General features: G+C 34.2%; 1 protein-coding gene across 3 annotated transcripts in view; it reads right to left on the bottom strand.

Moving 5' to 3' along the window:
- Window positions 1-4,518: 4,518 nt before the first annotated feature.
- Window positions 4,519-22,849, bottom strand: part of LOC106666693 (carboxypeptidase N subunit 2-like) — a 259,862-nt gene continuing 241,531 nt past the window's right edge. For all 3 annotated transcript variants that reach the window (XM_014394049.2, XM_024229903.1, XM_024229902.1), the window contains 4 exons: window positions 15,138-15,300; window positions 14,882-15,067; window positions 13,477-13,722; window positions 4,519-6,098 (listed from right to left, as the gene is read on the bottom strand). In XM_014394049.2, coding sequence (XP_014249535.1) covers window positions 4,974-6,098; window positions 13,477-13,722; window positions 14,882-15,067; window positions 15,138-15,300 — 1,720 coding nt within the window. In that variant the 3' untranslated portion in view covers window positions 4,519-4,973. The remainder of the gene's footprint in view (window positions 6,099-13,476; window positions 13,723-14,881; window positions 15,068-15,137; window positions 15,301-22,849) is intronic.

Raw genomic sequence — 22,849 nt, 5'->3', positions numbered from 1 at the left:
TTTGATTTTTTAATGCACCCTACATTAATTTTTGGAAATTCGAATATTTGAACTCTTGAAAATAGTTTGCTTAGCGAAGAAGAATATTGTAAAATTATCATATTTGGAGGATCGTTTTTTGGTGAATACGTGTGCGGATGAATTCATCTATTCTTACATCTTTGTATTTCTAATAGAACTCTCAAAGCGTGCAAAAACGTTTAGATTGAAAATTACGAAAATGTTTTACGGTTCGACAAATATGAAACGGCTTTCCGATCAATTCGAGATAATATGTTGTGCTCGTTTTCCCTTTGAATTTTTCAGCATTTTATACCTTTCACAAGACAAACGAAAACAATCCTTTTTTTTTCAAACCACATTTGATATTTTTTCAAACTTTAAGGAGCCGTGCGATGAACCACAAAATATCATACCCAGACGACAATTCCAAGGTTTATCATTAACCGCTCCCATCATGCATAATTTTTCGAGTGAAAAATAAGAGAGAATAAAGTAAAATATTTTGCAAACAATTTTTTCTAACAAAACTTTCTAAAGTTTTCTGTGGAGTTCCTCGATAGTATTTAGATTTTTCTTTGGTTTACATCGTATGAAGTATTGGAAACCTATATAAAAATATATTATATTGTGTTAAACATTTTAAATTAATAATTAAGCTAATTATAATCCATTTATGTTTTAGTGGTCAACTGACCAAGTTAATTCTTTCAATTAATTATTCTTTTTATATAAGGTTTTGGTTGAGATAAATTATATTATAAGCGATTATATTGTAAGATAATTTTCGTTACGTTTTAATTAATTAAGGTTGTTATTTGAGATAAAAAGTCAGTGTCACCAGCGGGATTCGAACCCACGATCTTTGGCTAGATACGCCGATGGTCTACCACTTGAGCTATCATGATCTCGATCCACTCGGACACTAACTTCCCATCTCAATCCCACCTTTTGAATTTTCCCTCCTTTTTGCCATTTTTGAAATGTCGTGTAATCTATTTGATTCTCGGCGACAAATAAAATGTCCACGGAGAGCTTTAGTGAAGGTATACTTCATGTTAACTTATTAAATTCATTAGTTTTCGTGGTCCGCTTGACCAATTAATATCTTTCAATTAATTAAGGTTTTTAGTTGAGATAAAAAAGTCAGTGTCACGAGCGGGATTCGAACCTCACCGTGGCCATTTCATTTGTCGCCGAGAACTAAATAGATTTCACGACATTTGAAAAATGGCAAAATGGTGGGAATATTCAAAAGGTGGAGTTGAGATGGGAAGTTAGTGTCCGAGTGGATCGAGGTCACGATTGCTCAAGTGGTAGAGCAGCGGCGTATCTAGCCGGAGATCGTGGGTTCGAATCCCGCTCGTGACACTGACTTTTTAATCTCAACTAAAAACCTTAATTAATTGAAAGATATTAATTGGTCACGCAGGACCACGAAAACTAGTGAATTACGGTTTAATTTATATTTATTATTGAATGATCACTATGATTTTGTTTACTCGTCAATCGAAACCTCAAAATTCTGTTCTATTTACATTAAATAATAATAAGTAAATAAGTAAATAAATTTAAATTTAAAAATTTAAATAAGAAATAATAAGGTCCATTTAAATAAATATATCTATTTATAAATATCATTAAATATGTTTGGTTTTTCGGTCATTGACACATTGTTAAACAGTAAAACAAAACGTTCGGAGCGAATCAGTATTTTTCATATTAAAGCAATCCTCTTTCTTTCCTTTAAGGACTCTCCTCAGTTATAGAAGAAATGAGATCAGCCAGGGTGGAAACGAATAAAGTTATTTGCAAGACGTGTCCTGCTTTCAGGTAGCCTTACCACCAGGTGGAATGAGTCTTAGATAACGAGGAATTCACAGAACTGACCTCTGTATATGACTTCAAGGCCCAATCTTATTTCTACCTTTTCCCCGACCTTCGCTGACTAGGAAGTTTTTATTGTTCGTGTAAGTGGGGGGGGGGAATAGAAAAAGTCACCATCCAGTTTCTTGTTTGTCGAACAAAAATATGAAAAGGTCATTACAATAATAATTAATAGAAATATGTTGGAATTGACAATACGTAATTTTATGTTACGTGAGTATTGACTTTCAAATTACTTCTGGCTCCCTCCTCATCACCCACCCCTTCTGAAGTTAAGCACTACTTAAAGAAATCTCCAAGTATAAAATCTTCTAGACACGTCCTAATACTTCGAACCTCCACTATATTTTGAAACCAATCCTAAAACTTGATAAATTTTTTTATTTTCTTATCCAATGCCAGCTGTTGTTGTTAACGAAATGTCAAAATCCCGTACTAAAGAGAGGAACACGCTTACCCGATGCTACGCCATGCGACGCTACCCGACGCCTTGCCACGTTTTGGTGGGGTGTGCACTTCTATCCGACGCAAGCACACGTCGCGTACTGTCCACAGCGTTTATCACAATAATCACTATCACAACCTTGTACAGCCATGTAATAAATTGTTAGTTAAATTTCATTAGCACAACCATCTAATAAATTGTTTGTTAAACTTAATTGTTTTAAATAAAGTTACTCCTAACCATCATAATTAAACACTGTTTATAAAAACCTTTGCATTTTTGATCTCGTTTAATTTGGTTTACATTAAAATAACATGTAATTAATATAACGACAAAATTACATGTACTTAGTTTGAAATAAACTACAAAAAATATGAGTGTCCTGTTATGATGCTACCCGACATTACAAAATGGTGTAATTTTACGAGCAAAACTATGAAATAAATTGTTAATTAAATTTTATGAGCAAAACCGTGTAATAAATTGTTCCAATTTTAGTATACGTACCGCCGAAGCGAGTACAATAAATTGTTAGTAAAATTCATTATATCAAAAAATCATATTCCGCTGTTTTGATTAATTTTCTACCAAACCATTAAAATTAATTTTTTAAATAAAAACTAATTAATTTTTAATCACAGTTAATTTGGTTTATATGAAAATAAGTATGTTGTCATTAATATAACGACTGTAGTTTGAATAAAAATATGAGTGTCCGGTTCTTTTGTCTTCGACTGTACTCGATGCGACGCGACGAAAATCTGGACAGTGGGGATCGCAGAGCGTCGGGTAGGTTAGCGTGACATAGCATCGGGTAGATGTGCACGGGGGTAATGCAACCTTATGGAAAATCGGAGTTTGGATTTGCGTCGGGTAGCATCGGGTAGGTTAGCGTGGCATAGCATCGAGAAGAAGTGCACGGGGGTAATGCAACCTTATGGAAAATCGGAGTTTGGATTTGCGTCGGGTAGCATCGGGTAACGTCGCATGGCGTAGCATCGGGTAAGTATGTTTCTGGCTTAAGGCTATACGACCTGACGGTATCCCGAACAAATTTTTAAAAATTGCCTCCCTGTCATACTACCGGCCCTACTACATGTTGTAGATATGTAATAGGGCCGGTAGTATGACAGGGAGGCAATTTTTAATACTCCATACTATAATACTATATATATACTACTCCAGAGTATACTACTCCATCCAAAACTCTGTTTTTAATTTAACAGGAATGCCTCCTGGAAGAAAGCCCACATGGACCCCATAAACCAAACTTCCCCTAACGATTGCCGACCCATATCTATCCTATCTAACCTGTCCATACTCCTTGAAAATCTAATTCAATGTCAAATAATGTTGCTGTAAAGATTAATGCGTGCATTGCATATTTTTATTATTATTATATATTACGAAATCTAACCAAGTGGATTTTTACGGTATGTTATCCTTATTTGACCAATTAGAAGAAAGCAATTCAGCAACAAAGCAATTCTTACACAACGTTCGCTTTGCCAACGCGATCCAAAAATTGCACAAAAATACGAAACAAAATTTTGACTTTATCCTAATATAAAATCGTTTTTGGTCCATACACAATTTTTGAAAAGGGGGTGCTTTGCTTGGATGTAAAATATGAAAAATCAGTTTGTTTTATGGAATAATTTTTATTTAAACGATCTGTAATGATAGTAAAAATATATTTTCCTTTATTGCTGTCTTATTGTACAAAATATTTTCCTTAGTGTGTAACCAAAACTAAATTTAAAGAGATAATGGAATGGAAGGAAGATATAATACACAAAAGAAAACATGATTTATTTCAATAAATGTGGAATTACAATTTTTTTTAATTTATAAAAATCTAAATTTAAGGATAATATAGAAGAAAAGAACAACAATATTTTATACAATTAACATTAAATACCTTTTGTCAATAGAACATTTATCATTTGAAAAAAAAAATTAAATGCATTTGATTTTGATATTCTTTGGACATAACATTGAAAACTATTTTTGTTTGTTCATGATATACAAATGCATTATTTACAATTAATATATTTTTAGTGACAGAAAGGCGGGTTCAATTTTGCACAGTTTTTCTGTTATTTTTTGTAAATAAATAATAACTATATTAGAATTTTTAATTTATTAAATACAAGCAGAAAACGCGTATAAAAATATGGTTTTTTTTTGTATTAAACTAGCTCAAGATACAAAATATTTTTATAAAGGATTTAATTTATTTACAATTCATGGTTTTATTCAAATACTTTAACATTCTCACACATCCTTCACACATACATAAAGATTGAAAACTTACGTTCAGCCCCTGTATTTTGTTATATTAGCAAGTTTGTTCTCAACGAACGACGAGCATTTTCAATGCTAATAAAAAATTTTAGCCACTGTGTGGTGTATATGTAATTTTAGAAACACTGTTTTTTATTCTAATATTATTTATAAAAAACATACTCCAGATATACTGTATTTCTGTTCATGTTTATAAACAGTTTTTCGTTTTTGGGTTTCACGATATGTTTCACAGGGTTGTCGACTAGAGAACGACCCAATTTTGACAGCAATTTTTGTCCAGGCCTGAACACCCAGGTTCAAGGGTGATGTGGCCGAGGACAGTGGCCGAATCTCAGGAAGCCAAGACCTGCAGTTCCGGATCCTTGGTGATTTCGTCGATTGTCGCTATCGAGACTTTTTTCTCAGGCTCTGCGTATATTTTCTGCTGTTCGGCTTTTCTCTTTTCTTCGTTTGTGTAATAAAAGGCGGCGTGATGCCTGTTGTAAAGCAGGCCGGTGACGACTGCAGCCATCGTTATTACCAAAAGAGCGACGGCAGCCCCCGCGGCGATCAGCCCCAGCTGTGTGTTGTGGGTAAGGGCCAATCCGGCGAATCCTTCATCTCTGTAGCCAAGTCCACTCCCACACCAGCTGAGAGAATTCATCGTGAGACTATCCAGCGTCCTTCCTTTGAGATTGTAAGGCAAGGAACAAACTGCTTTTTTAATCCATTGGCTTTCGTTGATCCTGCTGAGCATGGCCGTGATGTGGCAAAGATCGCAAGCCCAAGGGTTCTCGTCCAAATAAACAACTACACTCTCCAATTTCACTATTAACCTTTCGTCCAGGCCGTGAAATTTATTTCTCGATATGTCAAGAGAAATAAGATTTGAAACTGGGGAAAATAAATGAACGGGCAAGTGCGTCAGTTCATTTCCAGACATATTCACAAATTTTAATTCTTCCAGGGGTGCGAAAAGGCCTAGTGGCAAATCGTGTATTGTGAAGCCTAAATCAGCGATGTACAAGTCTTGCACATGTCGTATCACCTGAAGAACATACTTAAATTCGGAAATATCGATATTATTGCCGCTGACTGCAATTTTAACAAGGTTGTCGGCAAGAGGAACGAAAGTAGTCGGTTCCAGTTTATCGAGCTTGTTGTAGCTCAAGTCGAGTTCTCGCAGTGATGTAAGATTGTCAAAAGCGTGCGTCGTCACTTTGGCAATTCTGTTCCTAGCCAGGTTCAGAGTTTCCAGTTTCCCCTGGGATGCGAACGTCGGCTCGAGTACGACCGGAAAATGATTGCCGTCCATTAGGAGTGTCCTGAGCTTTTTCAGGTCACGGAATATATAAGGGTCTAAGTATTTGAACTCGTTGTCTCCAATGTCAAGATCTTCGAGTGATGAAAGTATGCTGTAGATCTGAGGGTTGATGGTACGAAGAGCACATCCTCGGCAATGTAGCACAACTAGATCCTGAAACAGATTGATTATTTTAATTAGAAACGTATTTTTTAATTTAAAACAAAAAATTGCATGTATTCTGGGTTCGAATTGCGAATGAACAAAAACCCTTATAAATTACAGCCACCGACGTCCACAATAACCTTGCTCTACAATACAACTTCAATATGAAAAGCGTTTAAAACAGAACACGAAAGTATGCTGTAAGAACAAAATTCCATAGCCGGAAAGTGGGCTACAAGTAAATACAAATTTGTGCAACCTGGTTGGTCTCCAGTGAAAGTGACAAGTTAGATCATAATGCCTCTGTTTCTGCAATTTTTGTCACCCACATTTTTTTACTAAGGATCATTTTTAAATTTCCAAGTTAAAAATATCATTTTTGTTCGATGTTTTGCAAATTATTTCAAATGCCCAACGTTAGCTGTTTGACCCCCCTGGTCTGGTTAAATGTCTCTTACTCTTTCCCCTAACCTTTCACTTATTCTCTACCTTTCTACCTTATTTTAGTTATCTACGACTTCTCTGTCACAGATTTTAACACAACATAACGTTCCTTTTTTTATGCCTCTCTAATCACTCCCCTTTTTTCTCTCTATCTTTATTCTCTCTTTCTCTCTCTCTCTCTCTCTCTCTCTTAATCGCTTACTCTCTCGCTTTCCCTTTTCTTCTTTTAATCTCTTTATCTCTTGCTTTCTCTGCATCTTTTGCTCTTTTACGTACCATTTCAATGGTTGTGTTAGGTAAATTGTTCTATGACGTGGAACGTATGCCGTTCGATTCTTCGGAAACAGCTCAGTGGCAATACCGTTTTACCCTGAAAACCTTAACTAATTTTCACAGATAAATAAAGTTTTTCTCTTTATTAGCCTTTAATCTTAGCTTTGTTCTGACATCCAAACCATTGTGGCCAGTGACGCCTCTTAAATCTGAAATATATCGTGATTGGAGAAAGCTAAAAAAAGTCTTTAAAAACTATTTAGACGGGTACTTGAAGATTGTACGAAAAAGTAAAACCATTCCCACACCAACTATTTAAACTCTTTCTTTGTTTCTCTCAGTAGGCGTAAATACAAGACAGTCTTTTAAAAGATGTTAGGCAATTACACCTCCATGTTTTCTAAGCGTTTAGACAAAATTAAAATTTTATACAAATTCGGCCTCGAGCTTGTTTCGTCGAAGAGCCGAATGCCGAATGCAAAAGGTAATTAAAGGTGTAAACGATTGCTGGAGGAGCAATAAGGGATCCCCTGACCTTCCTGCAGACTGCTCGCTCAGAGGAGGCAAGAAAAACGAAAACTTCTCGCCCGGTTTTAAAGTTAAGCAAGTTTCTAGAAGCCGTTGGCGAGGCCGCTTTGGAAAAAACCCGAAGAAAACCAGATGAGAAAAGTTAGACAACGAAGGGTCTCGGTTACGACGAAGAAAGAGAAAAAAGCCGAGAGGGGGCCTTAGCAACGCAATTAAGGCAATTGGAAAGAAAGACAACAAATAATTAAGAAGTAAGCCGAAGGAGGAAAGGGTGAAGTTTACAAAACTGAAATTGTACGACCAATAAATTTATTGTCTCATAAAATCAAATTAAAATCCCCAAACCCTATAAATTGTCTAATAAATTTAACTGTAAATTTAACTTTAAACGTTTTCAAGATAAACCAGGTATAAAAAGAAAACGAATTGCTGTTATAATTATTTCCACCATTTAAAAACGATTGACTTCCACCATTTCAATAATTAGCAGTTTATAGATTTAACTTCATTAAACTGAAAGAATAAATCGATTAGGTCTCGTGGTCCCATTGAACAAATAAATTCCCTTCAATTAATTTTATCTTTAAGTAAGGTATTGGTTGAGTTAAAAAAGTCAGTGTCAAGAGCGGGATTCGAACCCACGACCTTGTCCGAGTGGATCGAAGTCACGATAGCTGAAGTGGTAAAGCAGAGGCGCATTTAGACCGATGGTCGTGGGTTCGAATCCCGCTCGTGGCACTGACTTTGTAATCTCAACTAATACCTTATTTAAAGATTAATTAATTGAAAATAAAGAATAAACTTCAACTGCTCCCCCTCCACGGTTTCGGTTAACCTCATCTTCAGTGGGGAAAGATTAGTTGTAAGTAAAATAAATTTTTTTAAAATTATTTCTCAGCATTTGCTTATTATAATGAATACAAATAAAATTATATAACTTAATCCGGCCACCGCACTTTGGCTTCAGTATATCATTTCAGCCTCCAATGAATTCAGTTTTTAAGCTACGAGCACTCGCACATTCTTAAATGCATTACACACCTCAATTATGATGGCGAACTTTAAAAATATATTTATTTTTTAATAATTTATTGAAAAGTGGTTATCCAGTTTCCTCACTATTGCTAAATAAACATAACTTTTTTCCAAACAAATTTGATAGACCTACGAATTGCACTAAAGAAGAGAAAAGTTGTGCTCAAAAATGTCACTGTAGTTGGAGACTTTCGTGGTGCTAAAGTTTTCAAAGGAATATTCAGAGGCGTAAAAGTGTAAAGGACTTGTAAAGGACTTTCTTTAATACAAGTTGAAACAATATAAAAGCGTTTTATTTTAATTGGCCAATTTTTCAAACAAACTACAATCATATGCAAACTAACTCCCTTAAAATATTAATATAACACTGATCTGTACAGAAATTTCAATTCTTAATGGAACAACAATTTCGGATACGGAAACGATCAACATTTTGAAACTATGTAAGAATTAGGATTTGTCAGTAATTTATCATAATTCTGAGGTTGATTTGGCATACATTAGACGACTAGAGATTAATTTTCTCTCCCTCAATCTCTAGGTATATTTATTTATCTACCTACCTATTTACATAACCATATATCTATCTAACTCTCTTTTTCCCTGTCTCTCCCTCACTCACTCCTCACACTCAATAAACCTCAGTGGAGTATAATTCGACAGAACGGTAAATTTAAAGAAATGGTAACACTCGCCGAAGATTCCGGTGATGATTATTGATGCTGGCGATCCCTTTGACATGGAGATCTTCAGAATCTACACACACTCACCGCGCGCATACGCACACACGCGTACACCCCCTCTCTCTCTCTCGTCCCTTGTCCCTTTTCCTCTACTCCCTTATTTGTTTTCGTCTACCTGTATTCCCTCTGTCTGTAACTTTGTCTGTTTCTTTATGTCGGTGTGTTTGTCTGTCTTTTCTCTCTTCTGTTTTTCTCCCTCTCTTTCTTCCTGTTGCTCTCTCTCTCTCTCTCACTCTCTCTCTCTCTCTCACTCTCTCTCTCACTGTATCTATCATTCACTCTAACCTTACATTTACTCAATATCTGCCTGTACTTAGGTCTGGACTGTTTTCATAATAATAATTCGCGTCGGTGACCAGTAAAGACGAGAGATGACGCTGTACCTCATTTGTCAGTGTTAAAGAGACAATCTGTCTCTATATTCTTCAACGTTGATCTCCTCATTTAGTCAATATTTTTCTGTTATGTTTTACATTACATGTATATTATTATTATTTGGTAAATTAAGTGCGAATAAATCATATTATCTCTTGAGTGGAGGTTTAGACGGGCATTTTTTCAATACTACTTTAACAGTCTCTCTTATAGTAATTGGATCAGACTTTTAATGCTACGATAAAAATGGTAAAACCGCCCAAAGACTTGCAATTTGTTATTATTATTTTTAAATAGGTTTTTTGTTTATTTAAAATAATTTTTTAATTATTGTTCTGTATGTAAAAAGAATTTGCTATCTTGTTTAAAGAAAGGTATTTTGAATTTTTCTTATTGCAATTCATTCGATTAACATAATGTTATTAAGCTTGTTAAATTTATATTACGCGTTAAAGTAAAATTAAGCTTGTTTCCAAAAGTGTATCTTGTTGATAGGATAATATTTAAAATTAAAACTAAAGTCTTAAAAAATATCTTTTTGCTCTTTTTAATCAATCTTACATCTATTTGGTATGGTGAGACAGTTTTAACATGCTTGCAAACCTATTCCCTATATTTGCAGTTGAAACATATAAAAGCACATGGTGTGACGGTAGCTCGCTCTTTTCATTTGTAAATACGCATAGGATTATTTTAATAAGCTTACGTTTTAAAGTAAATAAATACGGACAGGATACCAAAAACGGGGTTTATTATAGTATTGATACAATGCACACTGAAATAACAATATGTTCGAATTCATCGGTCATAAGTCTCTTTCATTCACGAAAACGCTTGGATAATTTTAATCAATTTAAATTTAAAAATACACAAAAGGTTTTAACAACAATATATTTATTAATAATAATTAAATTATCACATAATTATCAAGCAGTTAACATTTCCCCCGTATTTGGTTGATTATTGATAACAATAAGAAATAAAACGTAACATAGTATAGTTTTTTTTATGTGTGTTTGTGTTATGTCTGTGTTTGACTTTATGTTAATTTATTGGAATGAATGTAATTTATTAGCATGAAAGGAAGGGGTGATTTAACCCCGCCCCGAGGAATATGGAGTACTCTGGGGGAGTGAATGTGACCAGACTTCTGTGTTTCTATCGAGTGTTGTGTTTGTGTTAATTTATTGTAATGAATGATATTTAATAGAGTGAAAGGAAGGAGTTGCTTATAACCCCGCCGCGAGGAATAATGAGTACTCTGGGGTGAGTGTATGTCGTCTGGAGAGTAAAAGTAATTTATTAGCGTGAAAGGAAGGGGTTGCTTATAACCCCACCCTGAGGAATATCGAGTATTCTGGGGGCGTGAATGAGACCAGACACGTATGTTTGTTGTGATGTATATATATGTATTTTATGTTTTCTTTGTATTTTGTGTTTGACAACCTGAGATCTAAACGAGAGACTAGCATTCTAGGATATCAACGTAGTATATATTTGAAATCAGAGAGTCAGTAACCATATCGAGACGCTCAAATGGCTACAGTTTAATACAAAATAGGCGTGAAAGAAGAGAAAAGGAAGGAAAACACACAGAGGGCCGGCGATGAGCTGTTTGTCAGCCCGTACACTTCCCAATTTATTATTATTAAAACATAACACCTATTCCTTTTTTTTGTGGCTGAAATTTCATGTTACTGTAAGTTGATCAACTGCAAATGCGATTTTCCATTTCATCTTTACCGTTCATTTTGGTCTGCCTATCCTCGTTCGTCTGTCAGTTGGTTTCAATACTTCGTCTTCTTCAGTATCTGGTATTGCTAATTTTTTTAACTACTCAAGTCATGTTTTTTTAACTATTAAGGGTCGGAGGGAGTGTCGTTGTTTTTGGTGGATTAAATATGTAGTTTTATTGTTCTGGTCAGTTGTTGTAATCTTTTTTCATCACAGAGAATAGTTAGACCGAAATGATCGATAACGACCAAGTTACATGTACATAATCAAGCAGACAAAGGGTGTGGTTTCACTTTTTTTTTTCACTTTTTCATTTCTTATGCAGTGGTCTTTAAGTCTTACCTGTAGATAAGAAATGCACAAAAAAATGACAAACATAGGCTGTGTAGTTTGTCAAGTTCCCATCACAAAGTAACAATAGATACCTTTTATATTTTTTTCTTTTTCTACCTCCAACTTCATGTACGCTACGGTACTTATTTTAGAAATATTTATAAACAATAAATATTCAGGGTGGAAAAGGGAACTCACAGCACTTTGCTTCTTTTTACATTTTCATTTGATTTTTTCTTTATTTTATTTTTATTTTTATTTTAATTAAATTCACTATTTTTCGTGGTCCGCTTGACCAATTAATAACATTCAATTAATTACGGTTTTTAAGTTGAAATAAAAAGTCAGTGTCATGAGCGGGATTTGAACCCACGACCTTCGGCTTGATACGCCGCTACTCTACCACTTGAGCTATCATGACTTCGATCCCCTCGGGCAGCAACTTCCCATCTCAACCCCACCTTTTGAATTTTCCCTCCTTTTTGCCATTTTTCAAATGTCGTGTAATCGGATTGGATTCTCGGCGACAAATGAGATGGCTACGGAGAGCATTAGTGAAGTGTACTTCATTTTAATCAATTAAATTCACTATTTTTCGTGGTCCGTTTGACGAATTAATAACATTCAATTAATTAAGGTTTTTAAGTTGAGATAAAAAAGTCAGTGTCACGAGCGGGATTCGAACCCACGACCTTCGGCTTGATACGCCGCTACTCTACCACTTGAGCTATCGGGACTTCGATCCCCTCGGGCACCAACTTCGAATCCCGCTCGTGACACTTTCTTATTATCTCAACTTAAAAACCTTAATTAATTGAATTTTAATTAAATTTTTATCGTCCTTATTGAGGTCAGGCGAATGCAAAATGTCTTAAATCGTGTTAAAGAAGCCTTAACTTTACCTCTCTGATAATGAAGTTTTTTAATATCAATTTCTTCAGTTATGCTATTTGGCATTATGTTGTAGTTTATGTAAATAATTACTTCCCAATGAAGGATATAAAACCAGTGCTTATTACTTGGTATTTATGGTGATTGGAATTTGGGGTTAAGGATATGGAGGGAAAGTGTAAATTAATGGACACTTTCATTCATACGAATTTAGGAGACTCACCCTTTTCTCCGTTGTTTCTTTTCCTTTTTCTTCTTAGCGAATGTCAATCCGGCCCGGAGGACCATCATGTACGCTGCGGTACTTATTTTAGAAATATTTACTGCTTATAAATACTTCTAAAATAAGTACCGTAGCGCACATGATGGTCCTCCGGCCGGATTGACATTCGCCAAGAAGAAAAAGGAAAAGAAACAACGGAGAAATGAGAGAGAGAGAGAGAGAGAGAGAGAGAGAGAGAGAGAGAGAGAGAGAGAGAAAGCGATATAACATTAGAAAAAAAAGATTCAGATTAGATGAAAAGGCAGGATGTGCATCACATTGTTTTCCCAATATACCCACTTTTTGTGGCCTTATTATTATGTAACTCGTCAACAAAAATATAAATCCCAGCAGTGAAGCCAAACATATCCCGTGAACTTTTTGCCGGCTTTATCAATTCGAATTACGTCAGAGGAAGTTGGAACGTCTTCTAGTCTCACCGGCGTTTCATCTGTCAAGGCAGAAGATAAGAAAGGATAAGATTAAACAATAGGATTGGTTAAGTGGCACATGGATAAAAATGCTCTCATTAGATAAGCATTTGCCCCCTTCTTCAGCATTTCATTGTCTGAAAGCGGAGGTGTTAAGTTTGTGCTAAGTTCATCCCTTCATGGTCTACTACTTTTCACCCTTGGCTGTAAATAGAGAGTTAAGAGAGTCTTTCAGGAAAGGAAACAAATGGAATTCTCTTTAGGACTTCCTTTATTCACTTCAAATTAAAAAATTCAATTGTTTTATTTGCCTGGTTAAAACTTTTTGTTTGCTTTACCTGGACGTCTTTGAATACGCCTGGATCGAGATGGCCTAGATTGTTGTAGCTCAAATCCAGAAAACTGAGTTTACCAAGTTTGAGAAACAATCTAGGAGATAATTCTTTTAGATGGTTGTTAGAAAGAGTTAATTTCTTCAGCTCAGGGAGATGACAGAAGGTTCCAGAACCCATTGATTCAATCCTGTTGTGGTCAAGGTTCAGCTCGATCAAGTTGGCAAGCCCACGGAAATTGTAATCCAACACCTGTTAACAGATACGTAAAATGAGTCAAGTCTAAATTATTGCATAAGGTTTAAACTTTATAGGTCAAAAGTATCTAATTAATAAATTATGTTGGATTTTGCAAATTACATTTCTACATTTGGTGCCCACATTCACTAAAAATAGAAAAACGACTCTTTTTAAGGATCGGATCAAAACCGCTCACTCGGTGAAATGTATCGGCTTTTTTCAAAGCTCACCGCTCCTGCTCATGCGGTAAACATTGGCGGGTTTTCCGAATTTCGGTGTGCCAGCAACATGACCATTCAAAAATGTTGATTGTCTGAATTACAGGGTTGTTATATCAAAGAAATTACGAACTATTCCATCTTTCTCCTGTTTTTATTGTTGCCAATAATAAATTTCAATTTAAAAAATGTTGAAACAGTTTGCCACTTTGTTCATATAACCATTAGCAACTTATTATTTGGAGATCGTGAGATGCGGTCAAAAGCCCCATCACTGATGTACACACATCATCTTTTGAATTAAATAAAAAAAAGTTCTCGTTAACTTTTCAATTATTTTTTATTTATTTTGCTCAAATTTGCAAGACAAACTAAGCTCTTGATTTTTTAAATCAACCCCTTTTGCGTCAATTGATAATTTTAGCCTGATCCAATTCCAAAATGCCTAATTAATATTTATTGCATTTTTCTTTATTAACTGAAGTTTTCTGCAGTTTTGAAAAAAGGTTTTTAATATAGTTTCATTACCCTTCAAACAAGTATTTGCTGTAGAAATATTTTAAGAATAGCCCTTTGTCCCCTTTTAATTGTTTTTGTCTACTCTACTCCAGGATTGCCACATTCCAGTTATAATTTGAATCTTGAGATACTCGTAATGTGCTAGCATTTAATAAAACTCATTACACCGGGTCATTTATTTCTGTTCCTTTTTCTTCATTCTTTAGTTTGTCGTTTCCCTTTTCTCATTACTGATTTCAATTAATTGAATTAAAATTTCAATAGAGTTTGGTTACTTAGTTCTCCACTTTCCGATGAAGTTGCTCTTATTTAAGCTCATACACAATTGATTTAAACACAATTTAAAAAATATTTATATAGATTCCTTGTAAATATTGTTATAAATATATTTTCTATAAGTAATTATATTTTGAAAAGTTCTTAAGTTGTACTACCTGTGAGATGTTATTATTTGTCAGGGTCAAGCGTTGTAGTTTCTTGACGCCCCAGAACGTGTGCTTCCCGATTGCGGGCAGGTTGGAATGTGTAATTTCCAGCTTTAAAAGATGCTGGAACTCTTGGAATATCGGCCCTATGGTCATGCTGTTTTCATTTTCTTCCGGTGCGGTTATCGTCAGAAACTAAAAAAAAAAAAAAAACGAAAAATTGAGTGAAACGCCTGTTCGAAATGGATGTAAACCGTGGTCTCACCTCGGTCTGGGTGTCAATTTCTTTGACCGGGATGGGACCTGTCATCCCTCCCTTTGTGCATTTGACTGTCTTCTTCGGGGTGTCAAAGCATTTGCAATCTTTTGGACAAAAGGAATAGGAACCTCCCAGCATCAGGCACAGTACCAGAAGTCCGATCCCCATTCTGGAAAAAAAACGAAAATGAAAATATTTTCCAAATGATTTGTGACCTGTATATATATNATATAGCCAAACAAACCTATTGGGAACATTATTATACATGGCCTTTACACAAACACATACTAGAAAAACAAACAGAAGCTGTGTAAAAGGAAATAAGCAATTTCTAACTCTATGAACAAAAATGTCTTCTTTCTCAAAAAATTTTTGAAATTAAAAAAAATAATAAATAAATATTAGCGTTATTAAATTGGTGAAATTCAATTTATAAATTTAAAAACAATATATAAATTCAAATTACGACTTAGAGGGGTCAATTATAATTTCATTAAATTCATTATATTTAGTAGTCTGATTGACCAAATTAATCCTTTTATGTAAAGTCTTGGTTGAAATGAAAAAGCACTTGTATTTTTGAGTTAACTATATATAGTACAATTTAAAAAAATAATCTAATCTTAACTGTGATATTCTAATATACCTGAGGGAAAAAAGTAATTTTATTATTTATTTTAAGAAAAAGAGACGTGTATTTATAGTTATGTGTAACCGAGGTAACGTATAGGACCACGTTTGTGGTTTTAAATAATTTTTAAATTTTTATTTTATATTATATTGTTTTATTGTTTTTAATTAACTCACGCCGTTCATTGTTTTAGATACTGAGCTTCACCTAATTTTAATTATTATTATTACATATGCGGTTTCTTGCTCTCCAGATATATTTAAACAGTCATATAGTTAAAGTAAGATAAATAATTATTTTTGTAATTTTGTTTTTTATAATTTTATAATTGTTTTCTAACTGCGATATTTGGCTAAAATAAATAGGCCCTGATGATGACGATATAATCGTCGAAAGCTTGGCAAAGACTTAAAGAGTATTGTCTTTTCTGTTGTGACCTCACTGAAGATCCTTTTGTTCAAGTTGTTCAACAAGCAGGTCTATACATCATCTCATCTGAAACGAAAAAGTTAGTGTCACGAGCGGGATTCGAACCCACGACCTTAGATATATATTTTTATCGTTTTCTACATTTTTAACTTTGATTATTCGTATAAATTGTACTATGTTTTTATTTTTAAATGAACCGAGAACATAAATTTATAGGTCATTAATTGTGAATTTTTGTAATTGTATCAAATTGACATAAAGCGTCAAAAATCTTTATTAATCCTTATTACCGTACGTCGAATTTAGTAATAATGTATACGCAGAGAAATGAAATTCAAATGAATCTCTCAAAATCAGTTTGAATCAGTTGTCTGAGGGAGGTTGAGGAGGATAAAGCAATCCAATAAGATAGAGAGTGTGATCAATGGTACGGTATTAACTCAGTTACTGAGTCGTTGGAATGCTAACAATTTATGCAAATATCGGTAACAAGATTGTAGAAGCTATCCCTTGATCCTAGGCGGTGATTGGAGGATCCCAAAGACTAATCGAGTCAGACATTAGCTCATGTCATCAACCAAATCGTTACCGCGGTTGGTTTTCTTAACTGCAAAAGATCCTCATATATTAAACTGTGCCCTGTTGTAGTATGAGCAATCTATTTAACAATATTTATATATTATTAATATTTTAATAAATATTACCAACATAAAAAGATTTCAAAAATGATATTATAATTAATTAGGAGGTGTGAATTACTTTTCATACATACAAAGGTTAAAAAAAGTTTGTACGTGTTTTTTCTATAAATCTGTTAATTTATAAAATAAAAAAGTAAAGGCAAGAAGCTAAGTTTTAAGTTCCAGTTGTTAAAAAAATGTTAATAACTATCTTTTTATGTAAGGTTTTGTTTGAAATGAGAAAGTCGGTGTCACGAGCGGGATTCGGACCCACGATCTCCGTGCCGAAGGTCACTTTTTTATCTTAACTAGAAACCTTAATTAATTGAAAGATATTAATTGGTCAAGCGGACCACGAAAACTAGTGAATTTAATGTTAAAATGAAGTATACCTTCACCAAAGCTTAAATTTATTTACTTATTATTATTTATTTAAATGTAAATAAAACAAGTTTTTGAGGTTTCGATTGACCAGTAAAAAAAATCATAGTGATCATTCAATAATAAATATAAATTAAACCGTAATTCACTAGTTTTCGTGGTCCGCGTGACCAATTGATATCTTTCAATTAATTAAGGTTTTTAGTTGAGATAAAAAAGCCGGTGTCACGAGCGGGATTCGAACCCACGACCTTCGGCTAGGTACGCCGCTGCTCTACCACTTGAGCTCGTGACCTCGATCCACTCGGACACTAACTTCCCATCTCAACTCCACCTTTTGATTATTCCCACCATTTTGCCATTTTTCAAATGTCGTGTAATCTATTTGATTCTCGGCGACAAATGAAATGGCCACGGAGAGATTAATTGGTCAAGCGGACCACGAAAACTAGGAATTTAATAAGTTAACATGAAGTATACCTTCACTAAAGCTCTCCTCCGTGGCCATTTTATACTTGACTTAAACTATACACGGTAATAAATAAGATGACATGTTTTCTTTAATAGGTTTTTTTATCAATATTTTTTGTACAAATATTACAAATGAAAATTTATATTTTAAAGTCATTTTTTCCTTTTCTTTTTAATGTTAACCAAATTCAGGAAAATTGTAGTAAAAAAAGGAAGTTTCGCATTAAAAAAAACCTCCCGAAAACGGGCTTAGAATTGGGAGGAAGACCAAGATAATTACAAAGAGGCTGTCACAGGTAAAATTAACCACTTCCGTCCGATCGCGGTGAAAAGGGGTAACAGGATGACCGGGCAGGAGAAGTCTGAAAACAAAAGCATTTTGAAGAAAGAGGCTTTGTCTTTTCTTTGCCTTCTTTTATTTATTAAAAGTCTGAAACATAAAGTTTTCCTTTCTCAACGGGTTGAGGATATAGTTGATTTTAATTAACTGTCACCACGGCAAGATCTATCCGTTTTTTATTTTAAATAAAAACGTTTCTTCATTGTATTTTGAGATAGAAAATGTTTTACACGAGAAAGTTTATAAAAAAGTCAAATAACATTTATAAATAATTTAAATAATTTCGTTTGTTCTTATGTCGTTTTATTCGTACTTTTTAATTCTTAGTTTAAAAGTGCTTTATTAAGCGGAACTTACACGATACATCCGGAGGTGCAATACAAAGTAGGCAGGAAGTTAGGAAGCTGTAATCTTAATCAAATTCCTCAATGTATAGTTTACTCTTTTTGTTAATTTTCCATAACATAGTTGCTCGTTACCCCCGTATGGGGTACTTGTAATACACTTAAAATAATAATAATAATGTGTGGTATTTAGTGCCCGTTAGTTAATGATTATTTGGAGATCTTGATATGGGGTGTGGTGTGGTGTATTTTTTATAAAAATATTTTCTTTATCTTGCCAACGTTTCGATCTTTATTGAGATCATCTTCAGGGCTCAAAGTGTTTGTTTTCTGTGTAGATGTGTTATTCTTGTGGGTCGTGTTGAGAGTGGGCACACAAGAATGACACATCTACACAGAAAACAAACACTCTGAGCCCTGAAGATGATCTCAATAAAGATCGAAACGTTGACACGATAAAGAAAACGGTTTCTAAAAACTACACCAGACCGCATCTCACGCTCTCCAAATAATCAATAATAATGAGGAGGTATATAAGAATTGTGATAGAGCAATAATTAAAAAAAATTGTTTTATAATAGAAATTAAATGTATAATTTCAATGTTTTAATTTTTTTAAGTCGAAAACTTCTTTTAAACGGTGTTTTAGGAAAGTTTATTCTCTTCAAAACTATTTACTCCGATTTCCTTTATGATTGTGATGAAGAATATGTAAATGACTTCAAAGTTTCTATCAGCGTTTAATTTTCGTAGTTCACCGTGCCCATGACAAATTCTCATTCATATTAATGATACAAAATACCGGCGGGACGTAAACTTCCCAAATCCGCGAGTCGAGCGAAGTGGAAAGGGAAATTTTCGTTAACGCACATTGGGAAAGAGGGAAAAGTGGGCCAGGGAAAACAAGCGAAGTTGGCGGACTCGTCGGAAGGAAGACCTCGGTGCAAAAATCTCTCGAATCGCTTTTCTATGCTAATGCTTAGTCATTAACGCAGATGGGCCGGGTTTGAAGCCGGCTTCGAAAACATTACCATCACAACACTTCGAGACATATATACTCGATACACATTTCATACGGCGATGTTTTGCTTTAACCAATAAATTCTGGGTTTTCTTCTCCAGTGAAAATTATGTGGGCCCCCGTAAGGTGCATCCTTTTGGGCCGCTTTAACTACATCGTTACATATTATCAGCGATAAAATCGTTAACGACCCGATCATTTATACGAACTTAACCATTACGCCGTACTGAATCGTTTAGCGATTTTACATCCGATCGATTCTTCAAACACATTTCGCTGAATCATTTGCAAAATGGTTACAACCATACGAAAATTTATAGCGATGTGGTTAATGATATGCATTTGTTTGCTGATTTTTGTCACCGAGTGCTACAAAGTAGAATTCAAGAGAGAGACACAAGTATCAAAATGAGGAACAAATAAATGTGTAAACATGTGTGTTTGTTTTACTGTGATGGATATTTACATTACAAACATAAACTTTTATTTATGTTTTTGTAGTAAATTTAAACTGGCTATTCTTTTAGTAAAAAACTAATTAATCAGTAGTAAACATTGTATTATTATGTTTATTTAAATGTACAAAAAATACATTAGACAAAATCTTTATTACCATTAGTGATACAAAAATTCATAAATCAAGAAAAAACTGTGCCAACTATTTTCTAAAATAGCTTAAATTTTTTGAACAAAGTACAACATTGAGATAGCAGAAAGTAATCAAATATATATATTTTAGATTTAAATAGGGGTAACGGTTTAGGCGTTGACACGACGCTCATCACTGTAAGGTAAAGGTCCCGGGTTCGAATCCAGCGGCCCTGCATTCGAACCCGACATATTTACAGATGGGTTTTTCTTTGACCTTTTGACCTCTGCTGTTGAGAACCCTCGTATAAAAAAAACATACTTGTTTTAGTTGTTTGAATGGTTATATTACAAACAAACAAAGTTTATCTTTTCATTTTGAAAAAAAAAACAGTTTCATCTGATTACTTTGTCTTCTTTTCTATAATTGCCTTTAACTGTCCTCGTTTTTTAAAATCGAAATTGTAAAATTATATAGGGTTTTGTTAAAATAGAAATGTTTTAAAAAATATATAATTGTTAGACTGTAGAGTTTTATTTTAAAAATAAACGTTCATAAAAAAGAAATCAAAAATTTAGGATTATAATTATATTAACCAAATTCAAAAGGATTCATAATATAATTGATTTACGATTAAAGATTCTCGAACCCTGCATTCGAACCTGACATACTGACTACTAACATATATATAAAATTATCTAAACGACGTTTACGCTCGTCAAACATGCTTCAAAATTTTGGAAGAAATTACTCCAGCCGGACAAAAATGGAAAAAATATGACCATTATGAATATACGATAAAAGAGGAGACGGTCGGATAGATGTAACACATGACTGGACTCATCCGCTGAACAATATTTTGCCTTAATAAAATCACGATTTAGTATGAGAGAAGCAATGCTTCGACCTTTTGGAAACAAAAAGAATGTTTACTCAAAAGCTGTAACGAGCATGGGAGGAGAATCTCGCTATGATTTTTTAGATAAAAACTATCAAAAATATAATTATTTATGTGATTTTGACGCACTCTTCACAAAATTTTCAACTGAAATAAGACAGATTGAAAAATCCCGCTCGGCACAAAAAATCTTTCACCTTTCGTTCTGATCTGAACAAAATTGGTAGTATCTGTGGTCAAGCACCAAACGACTTTCTACACTTCGCTTGCAGTGCTCCGGCTTGACTAGGGAAAGGCAAACACGTTTTGTATCTCAAAACTTGGAAATCGATTTTTTAAAATTACTTCATATGTCGCTCTCAGAGATAATCCAATTTTTCTGTGAATATATTTATTGTGCAAGCCGGAAGCTATGTTTTGCTGTGCTATTTTTGTTTATATTTTGCTTATATGATTTTTTCTTTTATTTGTTTTTGTGTAATGTATATTCTGTTGACAATTTATTTATGAATGGAACTTATATTTTTAATTAAATCTTCAAATTAAGTATATAATTAATTAATTGTAAAGAATGTGTGGTGTTTAGTGGCCGTTAGTTAATGATTATTTGAAGATCGTGGGGCTCTCTTAACACGACCCATAAGAATGACTCATCTACGCAGAAAAACACTTTGAGCCCTGAAGATGATCTCAATAAAGATCGAAACGTTGGCAATAAAGAAAATGTTTTTCTAAAACCTATGTCACACCAGTTCGCATCTCACGATCTTCAAATAATCATTGTAAAGAATATATTACAATTAATTAAGGTTTTTAGTTGATATTTATTTAGAAATCACCACACGTTTTGAGTTGAGATAAAAAAGTCAATGGCACGAGCGGGATTCGAGCCCTCGATCTTCTGCTAGATACGCCGCTGCTCTCCCACTTGAGCTATCGTGACCTCGATCCACTCGGACACCAACTTCCTATCTCCACCCCACCTTTTGAGTTTTCCCTCCTTTTTGAGGGAAGCTCTCCGTGGCCATTTCATTTGTCGAAATGGTAAAAAGGAGGGAAAACTCAAAAGGTGGGGTTGAGATAGGAAGTTGGTGCCCGAGTGGATCGAGGTCACGATAGCTCAAGTGGTAGAGCAGCGGAAGATCGTGGGTTCGAATCCCGCTCGCGTCAATGACTTTTTTATCTCAACTAAAAACCTTGATTAATTGTAATATATTAATTGGTCAAGCGGACAACGAAATTAGTGAATTGTAAAGAATGTTCAAAATTATAAAGTGAAATCAGTACGTGAAATTAGTGAAAGTATTTTGACGTATGAAGAGTACAAATCAATTAAATTTTGAGGTTTGACCAGTCGTATTTCGCCTGGTAACTAAGAATCGTATTTTGAGAAGAAAGTAGTTTCTTATTCATGAAAACTTGTCATGTGTAAACCACGCTGTTCCCATTCGAGACATCAACAAATAGAAGTCATATAACTTTCTCAAAATGGGAGAGGTGTAATATTATGCGGTGTGTGGGAGTCGGTTGTGTTGGGGTTGGGCTGTGCCTACTTTTCGCCTTTATCTCTCGCAAGGGTTGGGAATATTTCTCAGTTACAGGATACAGTATCCATAAAAATAAGCACGTTTGTGGAGGAATAAAAGCTATGCAAGACATCACTTTACACCGGGCGGTACTCTCCTGAGTTGAGGATGTCGTAAGGTGTATTAAAATAAAATAAAAAGTTTTATTTTAAAACGGCCCACTGCGTTTTTAATTCAGTTCCAAGACAATTTAGTCGGTTGTGGATTAAGACAATAATAGTATTTAAGCCTCCGATAAGAAAGGCCTCTTTTGAATTATTCGGGTTATCTGTCTGCCCTCGGGAAAGTTTATAGACGAAGATAATGCACGTACGTTTCTAAAAGGAAATTAAAATGCTAATGTTCATT

Source organism: Cimex lectularius, unplaced genomic scaffold (genome assembly GCF_000648675.2).
Source record: "Cimex lectularius strain Harlan isolate CLEC.00 unplaced genomic scaffold, Clec_2.1 scaffold244, whole genome shotgun sequence".
NCBI classification, from domain to species: Eukaryota; Metazoa; Arthropoda; class Insecta; order Hemiptera; family Cimicidae; genus Cimex; species Cimex lectularius.
Note: the sequence above shows the minus strand (reverse complement) of the source record. Positions and strands in the feature narration are given on the sequence as shown.